The 18483-nt window shown below is 49.6% G+C and overlaps 1 protein-coding gene across 6 annotated transcripts in view; it reads left to right on the top strand.

Moving 5' to 3' along the window:
* Positions 1-18483, top strand: part of sptan1 (spectrin alpha, non-erythrocytic 1) — a 32257-nt gene that overhangs the window by 11640 nt on the left and 2134 nt on the right. For 2 of the 6 annotated variants that reach the window (XM_069717316.1, XM_069717317.1), the window contains exons 13-50: positions 60-215; positions 323-527; positions 851-1032; positions 1124-1367; positions 1479-1601; positions 1693-1910; positions 2013-2105; positions 2191-2325; positions 3195-3343; positions 4723-4779; positions 5891-6089; positions 6484-6588; positions 6678-6710; positions 6805-6840; positions 7320-7367; positions 7896-7987; positions 8854-8998; positions 9376-9557; positions 9681-9780; positions 9867-10064; positions 10144-10290; positions 10369-10472; positions 10928-11090; positions 11362-11376; positions 12606-12737; positions 12882-13019; positions 13157-13261; positions 13579-13787; positions 13871-13991; positions 15183-15304; positions 15388-15520; positions 15600-15698; positions 15785-15944; positions 16161-16237; positions 16333-16542; positions 16727-17023; positions 17256-17368; positions 17658-17675. In XM_069717316.1, coding sequence (XP_069573417.1) covers positions 60-215; positions 323-527; positions 851-1032; positions 1124-1367; positions 1479-1601; positions 1693-1910; positions 2013-2105; positions 2191-2325; positions 3195-3343; positions 4723-4779; positions 5891-6089; positions 6484-6588; positions 6678-6710; positions 6805-6840; positions 7320-7367; positions 7896-7987; positions 8854-8998; positions 9376-9557; positions 9681-9780; positions 9867-10064; positions 10144-10290; positions 10369-10472; positions 10928-11090; positions 11362-11376; positions 12606-12737; positions 12882-13019; positions 13157-13261; positions 13579-13787; positions 13871-13991; positions 15183-15304; positions 15388-15520; positions 15600-15698; positions 15785-15944; positions 16161-16237; positions 16333-16542; positions 16727-17023; positions 17256-17368; positions 17658-17675 — 5063 coding nt within the window. The remainder of the gene's footprint in view (positions 1-59; positions 216-322; positions 528-850; positions 1033-1123; positions 1368-1478; positions 1602-1692; positions 1911-2012; positions 2106-2190; positions 2326-3194; positions 3344-4722; positions 4780-5890; positions 6090-6483; positions 6589-6677; positions 6711-6804; positions 6841-7319; positions 7368-7895; positions 7988-8853; positions 8999-9375; positions 9558-9680; positions 9781-9866; positions 10065-10143; positions 10291-10368; positions 10473-10927; positions 11091-11361; positions 11377-12605; positions 12738-12881; positions 13020-13156; positions 13262-13578; positions 13788-13870; positions 13992-15182; positions 15305-15387; positions 15521-15599; positions 15699-15784; positions 15945-16160; positions 16238-16332; positions 16543-16726; positions 17024-17255; positions 17369-17657; positions 17676-18483) is intronic. The other 4 variants (XM_069717320.1, XM_069717319.1, XM_069717318.1 and 1 more) reach the window with 4 other exon arrangements.

Genomic DNA, 18483 nt, shown 5'->3' with positions numbered 1-18483 from the left:
CCGGAGAGTAAAGCAGCTATCATGAACTCATAAAGCAACACGTCTGCTCACATTCACAGCTTCTCAGCCGCCGCAACGCCCTCCATGAGCGCGCTCAGTCCCGTCGCGCCGCCCTGGAGGACTCCTTCCACCTGCAGCAGTTCTTCAGGGACTCCGACGAGCTCAAGAGCTGGATCAACGAGAAGATGAAGACGGCCACCGACGAAGCCTACAAGGTACTTCACGGAGTTGGATATCTTCCTCTCAAACGTTCCTGCGTGTCTCTTGTTGTTTGTGTCCTCCCCCGTGCTTCATCCCGTGTCTCTGCTCTCCGGACCACCAGGACCCATCCAACCTGCAGGGCAAGGTGCAGAAACACCAGGCCTTCGAGGCCGAGCTGTCGGCCAACCAGAGCCGCATCGACGCGCTGCAGAAGTCCGGCCAGGAGCTGCTGGATGGGAAGCACTACGCCTCCGATGAGGTGGCCGGCCGCATGGAGGAGGTCAGCTCGCAGTGGAAGAAGCTGCTGGAGGCCACCGAGCTCAAAGGTACCGAGGAGGGTTTTCAAACTCCACATATTAGAGGTGCTGAATATATTTTTGATTTCATTCAAGCCTAAAAATTAGTCTGGGAGCTGAAAAAATTATTTAGTAAAGATAACAGCCTGCAGACACTCACCTGCTAACAGACGGGCCCAGAAATATGCAGTTTAAAAGCACCAGTCTTCTCTTATGCTAACATGTAGCATTTCCTGTAGCTGCTTCACAATAAAAGCCTCTCGCTGGTTTGAGGATTGAACCCTGATTGGTTGGTCCTGCACACGTTAATGTGGATAACCAGCTGAATGAGGAAACTGTAACTCTGATTTTAGGCATCAAGCTGCGTGAAGCCAACCAGCAGCAGCAGTTTAACAGGAACGTGGAGGACATCGAGCTGTGGCTGTATGAGGTGGAGGGCCACCTGGCTTCAGACGACTACGGGAAAGACCTGACCAGCGTCCAGAATCTGCAGAAGAAACACGCACTGCTGGAGGCCGACGTGGCTGCTCACCAGGTACCAACTCTCCACATCGCTCCTGTAGTCACAGCGGAGCCTGTTAGCATGTCCCCACAGAGGAATAACTAACGTACCGTGTCCCCGTCAGGATCGGATCGATGGCATCACCATCCAGGCTCGCCAGTTCCAAGAGGCCGGCCACTTCGACGCCGACAACATCCGCAAGAAACAGGAAGCTCTGGTGGTCCGTTACGAAGCGCTGCGCGAGCCCATGACTGCACGCAAGCAGAAGCTGTCCGACTCGCTGAGGCTGCAGCAGCTCTTCAGAGACGTGGAGGACGAGGAGACCTGGATCCGTGAGAAGGAGCCCATCGCTGCCTCCACTAACAGAGGTGACACCCCGCTCCGTTTCAGACGCGTCTTCAGACAGCGAGCTCATGTTTCTGCTGCAGCTCAACGTTCTCACACGTCATTCATTAAGTTTCTGTTGGTGTCTTCGTCAGGCAAAGACCTGATCGGTGTCCAGAACCTGCTGAAGAAGCACCAGGCGCTGCAGGCCGAGATCACAGGCCATGAGCCTCGCATCAAGGCCGTCTCCCAGAAAGGAGAAGCCATGGTGGAGGAAGGTATTTATCCACCTCGATGAAGACCTTGTTTAGGAAGTAGTGTGAACGTTCAGACCGCTGATGATGCGTGTGTGTTTGTGCGACGCCCAAGGTCACTTCGCCGGTGAGGAAGTGAAGACCAAGCTGGCTGAGCTCCACGGACGCTGGGACACTCTGAAGGCCAAGGCGTCCCAGCGGAGACAGGACCTGGAGGACTCTCTGCAGGCCCAGCAGTACTTCGCTGACGCCAACGAGGCCGAGTCGTGGATGAGGGAGAAGGAGCCGATCGTGGGGAGCCCAGACTACGGCAAGGACGAGGACTCTGCCGAGGTAAACACTCGTAATCATCACTTATGAAGAAGGACATTTATTGTTTTTTATTGCCTCTATTAACAGTCCAGAACTTGGTGCTGACTTGTTTGTCCTCCTCAGGCTCTGCTGAAGAAGCACGAGGCCCTGATGTCGGACCTGAGCGCCTACGGCAGCAGCATCCAGGCCCTGAAGGAGCAGGCGCAGTCCTGCAGGGTACGAGCAGCCAGCCTCTCACCGCTGCATAATCAGGATATCTTGAAATAGTCAGTGACGCGTATTGTTTGTTTTGACCGAACAGCAACAAGTGGCGCCAACGGACGACGAGACGGGGAAAGAGCTGGTTCTGGCCCTGTACGACTACCAGGAGAAGAGCCCGCGGGAGGTCACCATGAAGAAGGGAGACATCCTTACTCTGCTTAACAGCACCAACAAGGTGACGCATCAAACCTGACAGCTGCAAACATAACCAGTCAATAAATGTTCAGCATTCTGGTTTATAAAGATTAGGGACACAAATATTACCCTTTTATTTTGGTTTCAGTAATTGTGTCACGTGATCTTTTTTGATTTATACCGACATACAGTGACTTTTCCAAAATAATACTTTACCTTGAGGAGATTATAAAATGTTTATAAAAACACTTTTGTCGACAAAGCCCAGAACCCCCCGTGGGTTCAGTACTTCCTGGTCTGTGGCTCCTGATCCCAGAACCTCCAACTGATAAACATGTTTACAGACTTTGAATAAAAGCCTCACAAACTTTAATAAAGAGCCAGTCACTGTTGTCCTGGTGAATCTCTGGGCTTCCAGTGGTAGTGTCCTGCTGGGCGTAGACTTCGGGGTGATTTGAAACTATTGGAGCAGCCTTTAACCAATCAGCATTGAGCAACATATTCTGTTTGTCCCACCTGTACTATGTTAAGAGGGTTTCAGCCTTTTTGCGCTCAACAGAATGAAGCAGCTGAAACTAAAGCTGTGAGCAGCAAAGAGCTTCAACATGAACCCCTACTGAGTAATGGATTTGTGGATAATTTGCACATGTTTGTGCATTAGCGCCACCTTCTGACGGGAGTAACACATTACAACCAGGCGGCAGTAAATACAGGGCAGATCAGGAAGAACTATAGTAGCATGTACTAATCGATTGTGTAGATTATAACAATTATTTGAAGAATCTAAACTCATGACCCTCCCCCCCAAAAAAAAAAGAAAGAAAGAAAGAAATATCATCTAAATCCAGTAAACTTGAGCTAAATCCTGCTGACATCAGCTGCTGACTGCTTCCTCTCCACCCGCTGCAGGACTGGTGGAAGGTGGAGGTGAACGACCGCCAGGGCTTCGTTCCTGCTGCGTACGTGAAGAAGCTGGACCCGACCCAGTCGTCCTCCAGGGAGAACCTGCTGGACGAACATGGCAGCATCGCACTGCGCCAAGACCAGATAGACAACCAGTAAGAACCTCAGAGGCCGACATCCTGTACCTCACTAACTCATCTCTGACCTTTACCTGACCTCTCCGTCTCTCCTCTGACTGTGTTTAACATCTGGATCTCTCCTCTGACTGTGTTTAACATCTGGATCTCTCCTTTGACTGTCTATAACATCTGGATCTCTCCTCTGACTGTCGATAACATCTGAATCTCTTCTCTGACTGTCTTTAACATCTGGATCTCTCCTCTGCTGTCCTCTTAACTGTGTTTAACATCTGGATCTCTCCTCTGACTGTTTAACATCTCCATCTCTCCTCTGACTGTCTTTAACATCTCCATCTCTCCTCTGCTGTCCTCTGACTGTGTTTAACATCTGGATCTCTCCTTTGACTGTCTTAACATCTGGATCTCTCCTTTGACTGTCTTAACATCTGGATCTCTCCTTTGGCTGTCTATAACATCTGGATCTCTCATCTGACTGTGTTTAACATCTGGATCTCTCCTTTGACTGTCTATAACATCAGGATCTCTCCTCTGACTGTCGATAACATCTAAATCTCTTTTCTGACTGTCTTTAACATCTGGATCTCTCCTCTGCTGTCCTCTTAACTGTGTTTAACATCTGGATCTCTCCTCTGACTGTCTTTAACATCTCCATCTCTCCTCTGCTGTCCTCTGACTGTGTTTAACATCTGGATCTCTCCTTTGACTGTCTATAACATCTGGGTCTCTCCTTTGGCTGTCTGTAACATCTGGATCTCTCCTCTGACTGTCGATAACATCTAAATCTCTTCTCTGACTGTCTTTAACATCTGGATCTCTCCTCTGCTGTCCTCTTAACTGTTTAACATCTGAATCTCTCCTCTGACTGTCTTTAATATCTCCATCTCTCCTCTGCTGTCCTCTGACTGTGTTTAACATCTGGATCTCCCCTCTGACTGTGTTTAACATCTGGATCTCCCCTCTGACTGTCTATAACATCTGGGTCTCTCCTTTGGCTGTCTGTAACATCTGGATCTCTCCTCTGACTGTCGATAACATCTGAATCTCTTCTCTGACTGTCTTTAACATCTGGATCTCTCCTCTGCTGTCCTCTTAACTGTGTTTAACATCTGGATCTCTCCTTTGACTGTCTATAACATCTGGATCTCTCCTCTGACTGTCGATAACATCTAAATCTCTTCTCTGACTGTCTTTAACATCTGGATCTCTCCTCTGCTGTCCTCTTAAATGTTTAACATCTGGATCTCTCCTCTGACTGTTTAACATCTGAATCTCTCCTCTGACTGTCTTTAATATCTCCATCTCTCCTCTGCTGTCCTCTGACTGTGTTTAACATCTGGATCTCCCCTCTGACTGTGTTTAACATCTGGATCTCTCCTTGCGCTGCCTCTGAGCAGACTCGCCACCAAGGAGGCCTGCAGCGTTTCTGTGCGCATGAAGCAGGTAGAAGAGCTGTGAGTAGGAACCAGCGCCCCCTCTGGATGTTCATGTGATCGTGAAACCATTAAACACCATCAGCCCCACCCACCCCCACCCCCCACCCGCCCTAACCCCCACCCCCTCGTGTTGTGGACTTCACCCTCTCCTTCTATTCAGTCCAGGGATAGAAGTACCTCCACTTCCCTCTCATCCAGGCTTGATATGGATGCTCCTCTGGTTTTCTGTCGTACCACCAGCTGCTCTGCTCGTACTGGGCTTCGACTGGTTCTGGTTTAAGTTATGTCTTCGTTAAAGGTTGAAGGTGCTGCTCAGAGAAATGAGCTTCAATAATTCTGCCTCTAAGAACCTTGATTGAAATCTGTGAGTTTCTACATTGATGTAGACGGACTTATAGACATCTCAGGGTTTTGTTCGCTGAGAGACATCCAGCTGCTCACTGTAGACCTTTTATTGACGTTTGAGTAACAAACTGTTGAGGTGCATTACAAAGGTATTACAAAACAGGATGCAGGAAATACATGAAAGGAAAGAAAGAATAAAAAGAAGGGATAGACCCTTTCCAAAAGAGAAGAGACAAAAACCTTTCGGCTCAATACAAACATTAATATCACATGAAATATTTGTGTCTTCTTTTTCCAACCTGTAAAAGCTGAGGACGTTTTTTTTCCCACAACATTGCAAAGTGCTGCTTTTGATAAAAAACCTCGTCTTCACCCCGACTCTCCTCTTCCTCTCTGAAGTTATTTAAACACCTCCCTCACTCATTAACATCTGAGGCCTTTCCTGTGCAGCACAGAGCCGGAGATCGTTCCCACTGTTTCTCATCCAGAGCTCTTCTTCTCATCAGCATCCTTTTATTTTACATGAATCATCTTGTGCAGAAAATGTTGTGAGTGACCACAGACCAGATGTCTTCAAACTTCCTGTTTAGTGTGAGCGACAGTCCAAGATACCAAATGATAGAAACCATCTGGGAACCTTCAGCCTGCCACTGCTCAGATAGATGCGTGATGAATCTATTAGACTTGTCAGAATGCAGCTCCCATCACGCAGCATGTCCGTGTCCACCCGCTGGTCTGCTTCTGGTTTCTTGATGTAACGCTTCCTGTCGTCTCCTGTTTAAAGGTACGGCACCCTGCTGGAGCTGGGAGAGAAGAGGAAGGACATGCTGGAGAAAAGCTGCAAGAAGTTCATGTTATTCCGCGAGGCCAACGAGCTGCAGCAGTGGATCAACGAGAAGGAGAGCGCCCTCACCAACGAGGAGATGGGCTCCGACCTGGAGCAGGTGGAGGTCCTGCAGAAGAAGTTCGACGACTTCCAGAAGGTAACTGCTGCTCTCGGTTTGGACGGCTTTATTTAGGAGGATTTATTTTCTAATGAAAAACAGAGCTCAGAACTTCCTCAAGCTCATCTCCGGGGAGCCCGAGAACATCTTCTTCTTAAACTTACCCAGAGTTCATGACCGGGGGGAGAGGGTGATGGGGGTGTGTGTGTGTGTGGGGGGGGGGGGGGGGTTGTCAAACACTTCATCTGGTCTCATTTGAACACACTGACAGACACACACTTCTCTCTCTCTGTGACATGTGTTGTCGCGGTGCATTGTGGGACTGAAACCCTGTCAGTTCCTGTCTTAATTTCTCTGCTGGTTGTCGGGACATGTGACGTCCTCCTGCTAGTGTCTAACAGGAACTCTGTCTCCGTCCGTTTGTCCTCTCCAGGACCTGAAGGCCAACGAGTCCCGTCTGAGGGACATCAACAAGGTGGCCTCTGAGCTGGAGTCGGAGGGCCTGATGGCGGAGGAGGCCCCCATGGTTCAGGCTCAGGTGAGCTCCACCTGGATCCACAGCTACATCACCTGTCTCCGGGTTTCAGCCCTCATTTAACGACTTTTGTTTTATTTCCTCATTTCCAGCAACAAGAGATGTTCGGTTCTGCTCCCGGCAAGGTTGGAATCATTTCTGTCTTTTTCTAACACGTGAACACTTCAGAAACATGACGGTGAACTGTGACCTGACCTCTGTACTTCCTCTGTTGAACAGGATGAAGCCGATTCCAAGACTGCGTCCCCATGGAAGGTGAGCGTCATCCACTCATCTCCATGACAACACTCAGACATTCATCGATTTCATGTGTTTCCAGAGAAAATGCATAAACTGCAAAGCAGCAACAGCCCATCAGTCTGGATGTGATTCTGTATCTGTGCATGACTCATGTTTGAACCTGTTGTGTGAATTCACTGCAACCATGTCCAACGGTACATGTTACTGGCATGAGGCGTGATGTCACATGTCCTCATGGTGTGATCAGACATTGACGAGACGGCAGAGATTTTCAACACGTCTCAGGATGTCTGAATCGTTGAGTTGGGTTCATAATAACGGAGTGGGCGGGGCTTGTGCTCCAGCCATGGTTGCAGTGCGTACAGTGTCCTGATGTGTGTACCGTCTTGGGAGAAGTCCAAGACGAGCAGCAGGAGTTTGCTTGGCGCTCCTGACTGGTGTGGTGTTTTTCTCTGCCTCTGTCCTCTCTGTCATCGCTTCACCTTTGACTGTAGAATATTCGCTTGGCTGTTCAAACAACGGCTAACTTTAATACCATCAAGGTAAGATGAACTCATGAGTCCACCCGTCCCTCCAGTGTCCTGCATTGTGATCAGAGAACTAACCCCGTCGTCATGGTGATCTGTCCCCTCCTAACCCTAGTGGTAGCCATGTTGGACATCTGTTGTTCACTGCAGTATGAATGATCGCCGACATCCTTCACGTTGTAGATCATTTTGTTTGTCCTCATCCTGTCTCATGTCCTCGCCGTGCATCCAGTCGTCTGCATCTCACCTCCATCATCCACCTGTCTGTCCATCACCGTCTGAGCACATCAGCACACCTCTAGTGTTTGCATGGTTATGCTTGAGTGAAGTCTGTTCAATTTGGCCTTCCTTCCCCACACTGTACAACAGGAAGTCTGAGCTGATTGGTGCCCAGTCCCTCAGTAATGGAGGCTGTTATTGAGTTCACACGCTCTTCTAAAAAATCACCTCAAATTCCAACACTAAACCTAAAGAATGAAGCAGCAGCTGAGCAGACGGCGGGAGGAGAGCAGTGATGTTGACTGTGGACTGTTTGATGTGCAGGAGCTGAACAACCGCTGGAGGTCCCTGCAGCAGCTGGCCGAGGACCGCAGCAACATGCTGGGCAGCGCCCACGAGGTGCAGCGCTTCCACAGGTAACCGAGACCGGAGGGAAACACACGTCTGTGACTAAGCAGATTCTTTGTCATTGTTGTGACCACAAACTGCAGATTCTGCAGCAGATTTTCTCACATTTTTTTTAATTTTTGCATAAAATTGCAGAAATCAAAAAACATTGCAAGTCGAAAAAGAACAATTTTTTTTTTTTTTTTTTAATCACGTTTAATCACCTTATAAAGTAATAAATGTATAAAACTTCCTGTGATAATAATCCTGCTGCACATCACAGAAATAGTTTTGTATGTATTTATTGAGCTTGGAGAACCGTGGAGATAAAATCTCCGAAAAGTTCCTAAAATCTCCTAAAAGGTCCTAAAATCTCCTAAAAGGTCCTAAAAGCTGCGTATGTTTCCAGAACAGACCGTCTGTGACTGCAATATAGAAACAAGGACTACATCAGCCTTTCAAAATAAGAGCTTTAGATGCTGTTTAATTCATGTTCATTCAACACATAGACCTGCTGGATGAAACAAACAAAGAGACGTCTCTGACAACTGGACGTGTGGAGAAAACTCATTTAACATCCAGTAATATGGAATCACTTCCTTTGATCACAAACATTTAATCATCATTTTAATGTGAAGAACACATTTCCCACAAACCCCGTCACTTCCTGTTTCTCCTGTGAACAGAGTTTTATTTGGAGATGAAAACAGAAGCAGAGACTTTCTGGTTGGAAATGAGGAGTTATTGTTAATAAAGTTAGTTTTATTTGAAAAGATTTACTTTGTTTTAATACATTAAACTCAGATTCTGATGATGATGTATTTTGTGGAAAAATTGCGTGCATTAAAAAAAAAAAAAAAAAAATCTAATATTGTACTGTGTTTTTTTCCTGCAGGGACGCTGATGAAACTAAGGAGTGGATCGAGGAGAAGAATCAGGCCCTCAACACCGACAACTACGGCCACGACCTGGCCAGTGTCCAGGCTCTGCAGCGCAAACATGAAGGCTTCGAGAGAGACCTGGCAGCTCTGGGAGATAAGGTCAGTAAAGGATGATGTCATCACCAACACGTCCTGAACTCCAGAGTCTCCAAACCAGTTATGATACCACGGAAAAAAAGATGAACCGATGAAATCAGCGCGTTTCAACCTGAACTTTTATTTGAGACGGATGGAGCCTTCAAGGAATCAAGATGTTCCTGATTTATCAAACACAACTAAAAATGAGAAAATAATCAACTTAATTCATGGCGGCAGAACTTTTCATCTGAACTGCAGCACACAGCCGGTCCACGTCAGACATTTGGTGCCGAAGTATTGTTTATGAGACACTGAAGGGACCCTCCTGAATGAAACTGTAGCAACAACCAACTGTAGTTTCTCCTTTGAGTTTTTTCTTCGTCCTCCGTCCTCTCCAGGTGAACTCTCTGGGGGAGACAGCAGAGCGTCTGATCCAGTCGCACCCCGAGGCCGTGGACGACATCCAGGAGAAGTGCACCGAGCTGAACACGGCGTGGAGCAGCCTGGTGGGCCGGGCCGACCAGCGCAAGGACAAGCTGGGCAACTCCCACGACCTGCAGCGCTTCCTGTCCGACTTCAGGTGTGTGTGTGTGTGTGTGTGTGTGTGTGTGTGTGTGTGTGTGTGTGTGTGTGTGTGTGTGTGTGTGTGTGTGCGCCTGTGTGCCTGTGTGTGTTTGTTTAATAACTCCTCACCTGTTCACAGAGATCTGATGTCCTGGATTAACGGCATCCGAGGATTAGTGTCTTCGGAGGAACTGGCCAAAGACGTGACCGGAGCCGAGGCCCTTTTAGAAAGACACCAGGTACCGAATCTGTCCCTGAATCTGTGTCTGACAGCAGTGCAGGTTGTTATCCGTCTTAACTCTGTCCCCTGTCCTTCCCCTTCCAGGAGCACCGGACAGAGATCGATGCTCGTGCCGGGACCTTCCAGGCCTTCGAGCAGTTCGGCCAGCAGCTGCTGACTCGGGGACACTACGCCAGTCCTGAGATCCAGCAGAAGCTGGAGGCTCTGGACCAGGAGCGTGCGGACCTGGAGAAGGCGTGGGTGCAGCGCCGCATGATGCTGGACCAGTGCCTGGAGCTGCAGGTAAGGACGCGTCCAGCCGTGAGACGAGCAGCTGGCGCCGCGGTGCCGTCCTCGCTGACGGCCGTCTGTCCGTCTGCAGCTGTTCAACAGGGACTGTGAGCAGGCGGAGAACTGGATGGCGGCTCGGGAGGCGTTCCTCGCCAGCGACGACAAGGGAGACTCTCTGGACAGCGTGGAGGCCCTCATCAAGAAACACGAGGACTTCGACAAGGCCATCAACGTGCAGGTCAGGCAGCCACTCCGCACCGAAGGATTTCAAAATGACGTTTCATCTTCTAAATGATAAATGTCGGCGTGCACACAGGAGGAGAAGATCGCTGCTCTGCAGTCCTTCGCCGATCAGCTGGTTGGAGCCGACCATTACGCCAAACCGGAGATCTTCAACCGGCGCAACGAAGTCCTCGACAGGTCGGACAGCTTCTTCATGTTTCTACACACCACAAACCGAAGGACGGGACGTTAGAGTCAGACCTCTTGTTTCTGACGGAGGTCGAGAAGATGCATTTAAATATGTCTCATAATAATCTGGCCCTTAATTCATCTGTTGATCCACAACTCGGTGTCCCTGTATCAGCTTTTGACAGAGATAATACAACCAGTAGCTCCGCCCCCAAATATCTGATTGGTCAACTGAACATTTGGAACATGCTTAGATGACATATTTTATTTAGTTGGTAACTTGTTGTGTCCTCACAATATTCCACTGGAAGGTGTTTTAACGTCATTGTTGGCACTTCACTTTGTTCCAACAACATTTTAGCCCTTAAAGAGAATCTACCAAACATTAAATATGGATAAATATTACCTCTCTGCGTGTTGTGCTGGAGTTCCCTCCTGTAACTCCAGCGTGTGCTGATTGACAGGTGGCGCCGGCTGAAGGCCCAGATGATCGAGAAGCGCTCGAAGCTCGGCGAGTCTCAGACTCTGCAGCAGTTCAGCCGAGACGTGGACGAGATCGAAGCGTGGATCAGCGAGAAACTGCAGACGGCAACCGACGAATCCTACAAGGATCCCACCAACATCCAGGTACACGTTTATCTCATAACACAGATGTTCATCACAGCACAGCTGGACCGAGCTGCTGACTCAGTGCTTCAATAAACATGAATTCAGTGATTAGATGAGACTTCATGTCCTCACTGATTCTAGGACAGTAACAGAGACGATGTGTCCGGAGCTAAATTAAATATGTAATCTGTTGTGTCCTGTGATCGATGCTCCTCTAACTGTCACATCCCCCCGTGTGCCATCTGAAGTCAAACCTAATCTCTCTCTCGCTGTCTCATTCCCTCTCTAGCTGTCCAAGCTGCTGGTAAGTTTGAGTAGTGTGTCAGCTGACTAACCCGGAGCAGGTTGTCCTCCATGTCCCGTCTCCGCTCTGTGTGTAGACACCACGTAGAAACATCATCCGCACTGTTGAGTTTCAGCTTCTTTCACCGGGTTTTAATTTAGTTCGACCTCCATCCTGTTCATTTGTGCCGCGTTGCAGGTTTGTTTGTGTTCATCGAAGCTCATTCGTTGTTGGGTGTCGCTTCCATTTTTATTTTCAGTTCATGGAGGGGAGTTTTCTTTAAAGTCGCTTCATGTGTTTGAATCTGTAATTATACAACCAGTAGCTCCACCCCCAGAGATCTGATTGGTCAACTGAACATCTGGAACAAATCATCATGACATCACATCCTGTTCATCACTAGAAATATCCCTCCACCTCCTCAATGGGAAAATAGAATTAGACTAGAGTTTCATATAATATGTAATATAATGTAGTTTCTACTTGTTATAGTTCTATTAAATGACCCATTTGGTGAAGTCGGGTCTCTTTTGGTCCTTTTTGGTCGCTCCGAGCACCCGTACCGTAACACCACGGATAGTCACGCACTTACAATCCTAGAGGAGGCTAGCTGGACCGGTTTGGTTTGAACACATCACACGGAGCTAAAATGTTAAAAACACATGAGAACATGGATATCTTTGTTCATCAGATATCTTTGTTCACCAGATATCTTTGTTCATCAGACATCTTTGTTCCACCCAGACTGAGCTAGCTGATCAGTTTAGTGTAGTTTTGTGATAGACGTCCTGCTGGACCCCTGCAGGTGGTGAACCTCTGGGGTCCAGCTGATGTTCACATAATGGAGACAGATTCGAACAGGAAGCAGCTTTGTCATGACTCCGCCTCCAGGATTTGTTGTCAAGAGTTTTGTGTGCTGCAGATATTGTTTCCATTTAGTGCTCTTCGTGTCTGTCCTGTGTGTCCGTCGACGCGCTCGTTCTCATTCTTTGTTTTCCAGCTGCTAGTTTTATAATTCACATCTGATGCTAATGTTAGCTTCAGAAAAAAAAAATCAGGTAGTCGATTAAACTGGCTTTAATTTCATTTAATCTCTGAATGTAAGTATGGAAGCATGAGATGACTTTAATTTGAGGAGACTGAACATTTGCACAATAAACGAAGTGCGTATGGTTCTCATGCTGTGTGTGTGTGTGTGTGTGTGTGTGTGTGTGTGTGTGTGTGTGTGTGTGTGTGTGTGTGTGTCTCAGAGTAAGCATCAGAAACATCAGGCGTTTGAGGCCGAGCTGCACGCCAACGCCGACAGGATCCGCGGCGTCATCGACACCGGCAACGCGCTGATCCAGAGAGGAGCCTGCGCCGGCAGCGAAGACGCCGTCAAGGTAGATTAGAAACTTTATATATCTCACTGAACACTGTGGAGCAGAACGAACGGACGGTACCGCAGCTTTATTTAACGTGGTGCATCCAAGATGAGATTTAGGACTAAAATCTGAAGTGTTAAACGGTCTCCGTCCGTCCTGCAGGCGCGTCTCGGCGCTCTGGACGAGCAGTGGCAGTTCCTCGTCAACAAATCTGCAGAGAAGAGCCAGAAACTGAAGGAGGCCAACAAGCAGCAGAACTTCAACACGGGCATCAAGGACTTTGACTTCTGGCTGTCTGAGGTGAGCATCCACCCCACACCCACCCACACACCCACCCACCCACCCACACACACACACACACACACACACACACACACACACACACACACACACCTATACGGAGATCTCACACACTGATGCACGCCCTTGTTCTTCAGGTGGAAGCCCTGCTGGCCTCCGAGGATTATGGGAAAGATCTGGCCTCAGTCAACAACCTGCTGAAGAAGCACCAGCTGCTGGAGGCCGATATTTCTGCCCACGAGGTACGCTGCTCTTTATCCCGCCGCGTCTCCATGTGGGTCAGCTGGACTTCAGGGAACACCGCAGACCTCATTTCAGAGCGTCGCTCTATTTTAAAACTGCTGTCACAGATGACGTAATCTCCAGCTGGGCCGCGAGGCGCCACGCTGTTAGAAAAAGTTTGTTCAAAGTTGTTCAAAGTGAGTTTTTTTCCTTCCAGCTGTTCATGTTGAACGGTTGGTTGTTGGAGAGACTTCAGAGTGATTGAAACTATGAATGAAGTGAGACAGAGTTGATTTGTGAGAGATCTGACCCCTTCCCTATTCCCTCCTCCCTCCAGGACCGGCTGAAGGACCTGAACGGCCAGGCTGACAGCCTGATGGGCAGCAGCGCCTTCGACACCACGCTGGTGAAGGACAAGCGCGACGCCGTCAACGGACGCTTCGCCAAGATCAAGAGCATGGCGGCCGGCCGGCGCGCCAAACTCAACGAGTCGCACCGGCTGCACCAGTTCTTCAGGGACCTGGACGATGAGGAGTCGTGGATCAAGTAAGACTTTCCCTCCGTTCAGGTCGCTTTCTTCAGGTTTTCAACTTAAAACTTTAATGTTTTTCCCTCCGACATTGTTGCAGAGAAAAGAAGTTGCTCGTGAGTTCGGAGGACTACGGACGTGATTTGACAGGAGTTCAGAATCTGAGGAAGAAACACAAGAGGCTGGAGGCGGAGCTGGGAGCCCACGAACCGGCCATTCAGGTAGGAGTCGGCATTTTTCAGCAAAATCAAACATTTTTAAATGCAACAATCACAAAAAAATCTATAATAAGAAATATCCTGCAGAATTTTGCTGGTTGAGCCAGTCTGACTTCATTCTCCTGTTGACAGAGGTGATTTCTCCTGTTGACGGAGGTGATTTCTCCTGTTGGACGGAGGTGATTTCTCCTGTTGATGGAGGTGATTTCTCCTGTTGGACGGAGGTGATTTCTCCTGTTGGACGGAGGTGATTTCTCCTGTTGGACGGAGGTGATTTCTCCTGTTGGACGGAGGTGATTTCTCCTGTTGATGGAGGTGATTTCTCCTGTTGGACGGAGGTGATTTCGCCTGTTGATGGAGGTGATTTCTCCTGTTGGACGGAGGTGATTTCTCGTGTGATTTCTCCTGTTAGATGGAGGTGATTTCTCCTGTTGATGGAGGTGATTTCTCCTGTTGATGGAGGTGATTTCTCCTGTTGGACGGAAGTGATTTCTCCTGTTAGATGGAGGTGATTTCTCCTGTTGATGGAGGTGATTTCTCCTGTTGATGGAGGTGATTTCTCCTGTTGGACGGAGGTGATTTCTCCTGTTGGACGGAGGTGATTTCTCCTGTTGATGGAGGTGATTTCTCCTGTTGGACGGAGGTGATTTCGCCTGTTGATGGAGGTGATTTCTCCTGTTGGACGGAAGTGATTTCTCCTGTTAGATGGAGGTGATTTCTCCTGTTGATGGAGGTGATTTCTCCTGTTGATGGAGGTGATTTCTCCTGTTGGACGGAAGTGATTTCTCCTGTTAGATGGAGGTGATTTCTCCTGTTGATGGAGGTGATTTCTCCTGTTGATGGAGGTGATTTCTCCTGTTGGACGGAGGTGATTTCTCCTGTTGGACGGAGGTGATTTCTCCTGTTGATGGAGGTGATTTCTCCTGTTGGACGGAGGTGATTTCGCCTGTTGATGGAGGTGATTTCTCCTGTTGATGGAGGTGATTTCTCCTGTTGGACGGAGGTGATTTCTCCTGTTAGATGGAGGTGATTTCTCCTGTTGATGGAGGTGATTTCTCCTGTTGGACGGAGGTGATTTCTCCTGTTAGACGGAGGTGATTTCTCCTGTTGGATGGAGGTGATTTCTCCTGTTGGACGGAGGTGATTTCTCCTGTTAGATGGAGGTGATTTCTCTGATTGTTGCGTTTCTTCCAGTCGGTGCTGGAAACGGGGAAGAAGCTGTCTGATGACAACACCATCGGTCAGGAGGAGATCCAGCAGCGACTCGCCCAGTTCGTCGACCACTGGAAGGAGCTGAAGGACTTATCAGGAGCGAGGTAGGTGTCACACACACACACGCACACACTCACACTCACTAGCGTACAGAGAGAAGTGTGTGTTCATGTGTGTTGCGTCCCAGGGGACAGAGGCTGGAGGAGTCGCTGGAGTACCAGCAGTTTGTGGCGAACGTGGAAGAAGAAGAAGCGTGGATTAATGAGAAGTTGAACCTGGTGGGCAGCGAGGACTACGGAGACACGCTGGCGGCGGTGCAGGTCTGCTGCTGCTGAACCTCCTCGGTACGCTACGATACGACAGATGATGAGTGTCACTCAGGAAACTTCTCTGTTTCAGGGCTTGTTGAAGAAGCACGAAGCCTTCGAGACGGACTTCACGGTGCACAGAGACCGGGTGAACGACGTGTGCGCTAACGGAGACGAGCTCATCAAGAAGGTGAGGCCTCCGAACATCCAGAGGGAAAACGCTCCTCCCACCACGGTGACATCATCCGTAACATCACCTCTGTGTCTTCACTACAGAACAACCATCACGTGGACAACATCAGCGCCAAGATGTCGGCTCTGAGGGGGAAAGTGTCGGAGCTGGAGAGGGCGGCGGCTCAGAGGAAGGCCAAGCTGGACGAGAACTCCGCCTTCCTGCAGTTCAACTGGAAGGCGGACGTGGTGGAGTCCTGGATCGGTACGCTTCCTCTCGCTCCGCCCAAACATCAGCTGCTCGTCTGTCAATCAGCTGCTTGAAGCATTTGTGCAGGTCCTGGTGAAGAGCAGCAGGATGCAGGAGGTGGTGGACGGATGCTGTTAGTTGTAGGATGGAGTCCATGAGCTTCACCACCTTCAGCGCTGCGTTCAGTCCGGACGCGACCGGTTCTGATCCACTGATGTGTTTCATCTTCAGGTGAGAAGGAGAACAGCCTGAAGACGGACGACTACGGCCGAGACCTGTCGTCTGTCCAGACGCTGCTCACCAAACAGGTACTCCCTCCCTCCTCTGGAACAGCCGCTTCCCGTCTGCCGTCTTCTTCTCGTCACCCGCATCATTATGCGTCTTCTTCTGTGTCCGTCTGCAGGAGACGTTCGACGCCGGTCTGCAGGCCTTCCAGCAGGAGGGCATCACCAACATCACGGCTCTGAAGGACCAGCTGCTGGCGGCCCAGCACGTCCAGTCCAAAGCCATCGAAGCTCGTCACGCGGCGCTGATCAAGCGCTGGAACCAGCTGCTGTCCAACTCGGCTGCTCGCAAGAAGAAGCTGCTGGAGGCCCAGGAGCACTTCAGGAAGGTGAGCAGCTGCTTCCTGATGAAGACTTCAGCCGTCACACTGTGGATGTGGTTCTGGTACCAGAACCGGTACCAGATATCACCTGACACCAGTTAATACGCTCCAGTAGGAGCATAAAACACACCTGAAGTCATCATTAGTCTCTGGACCAGTTCACAGGACCTCTTCTTCCTCCTCCTCCCAGGTTGAAGACTTGTTCCTGACGTTTGCTAAGAAGGCGTCGGCCTTCAACAGCTGGTTTGAGAATGCGGAGGAGGACCTGACGGACCCGGTGCGGTGCAACTCTCTGGAGGAGATCCGTGCGCTGCGTGAGGCCCACGAAGCGTTCCGCTCGTCGCTGAGCTCGGCTCAGGCCGACTTCAACCAGCTGGCAGAACTGGACCAGCAGATCAAGAGCTACCAGGTGGTGTCCAACCCCTACACCTGGTTCACCATGGAGGCGCTGGAGGAGACCTGGAGGAACCTGCAGAAGATCATCAAGGTCAGTACGCCACCGACTCACTGCCTCCTCCTGTGGTACAGACCGGTACTACAACACAGGATGGTCAAGCAGAAGGTTTCTGTGGTGTCATGTGACGCTGATGTGTGTGTGTGTGTGTGTGTGTGTGTGTGTGTGTGTGTGTGTGTGTGTGTGTGTGTGTGTGTGTGTGTGTGTGTGTGTGTGTGTGTGTGTGTGTGTGTGTGCGCGTGCGTGCGTGTGTGTGTGTGTGTAGGAGCGAGAGCTGGAGCTGCAGAAGGAGCAGAGGAGGCAGGAAGAAAACGACAAGCTGCGACAGGAGTTCGCTCAACACGCCAACGCCTTCCACCAGTGGCTGCAGGAGACCAGGTACAGGAGGAGGAGTCAGCTGGACTCGGGAGGAGGAGTCAGTTGGACTCGGGAGGAGGAGTCAGCTGGACTCGGGAGGAGGAGTCAGCTGGAAGGGGTTTTATTTAGAGGGGGAAGTTTAGTTTGTGAAGTTAAAGAATAATATTCAGAGATGTGTCACAGTACAACATGTACGAAGCCTTCGGTCACCTGATCTGTGTGAGCAGGTGTTTATCGTGTTGTTAACGTGCCACCCCCTCCTCTTCCTCCTCCTCTTCCTCGCTGCTGCTGGGACGACTCTGCTCATCAGGACGTATCTTCTGGACGGGTTAATATCACTTTTTCTTACTTGATCACGTGTGTGTGTGTTTGGATGTGATGATGGAAGTGAACCCTGTTGACATGACCCTCCTCCTCCTCCTCCTCCTCCTCCTCCATGTCCAAGTGTTTTCTGGAATATACTGTGTTTTCCTTTCATTGCCTATCTGATGTTTATCTCTGGTCCTTCCTCCTCCTCCTCCTCCTCCTCCTCCTCCCCCCTGGATAGCATAGCGTATCGGCGGGTTATCTGTGTCTATCAGTACCAAGTTGCTGATGATCTTTCTGGAAGGTCACCGTCTCTCGAGCCTCGTTCTGCTTCCCTCTGCTTCCTCTGACCTCTGACCTCACACTCTTCAGTCTAAATACACCATGTCAGGCTGCTGTACTAACCCTCCTCAGCCGGTCAGTGAGAGAAGCTCGCTGCAGTCAGCTCTGCTTTTAACCAGTGGACACACACACACACACACACACACACACACACACACCTTGTAGTCATCACAGAGGTGGTAGTGTTCCTGCATTCGGAGGGCCTTAGTGATTTTCTCCTGCATGTGTGCAGTGATATCATCCTCTGTGACAGAGCGGTGACATCATCCTCTGTGACAGAGCGGTGACATCATCCTCTGTGACAGAGCGGTGACATCATCCTCTGTGACAGAGCGGTGACATCATCCTCTGTGACAGAGCGGTGACATCATCCTCTGTGACGGTGACCTACTAACGCTCCGTTGCAGCAGCATGTTTGGGTCACCTGTAAATCAGCTGTGTGGCACAACAACAAACTGCAGGTTCACATCAACACAACCACAACCACT

This window comes from Brachyistius frenatus, unplaced genomic scaffold (assembly GCF_029030835.1).
Source record: "Brachyistius frenatus isolate BFR_SWC_R1_liver_20210118 unplaced genomic scaffold, ASM2903083v1 Contig_172, whole genome shotgun sequence".
Classification (NCBI taxonomy): Eukaryota; Metazoa; Chordata; class Actinopteri; family Embiotocidae; genus Brachyistius; species Brachyistius frenatus.
This window is presented reverse-complemented; position numbering and strand designations above follow the sequence as displayed.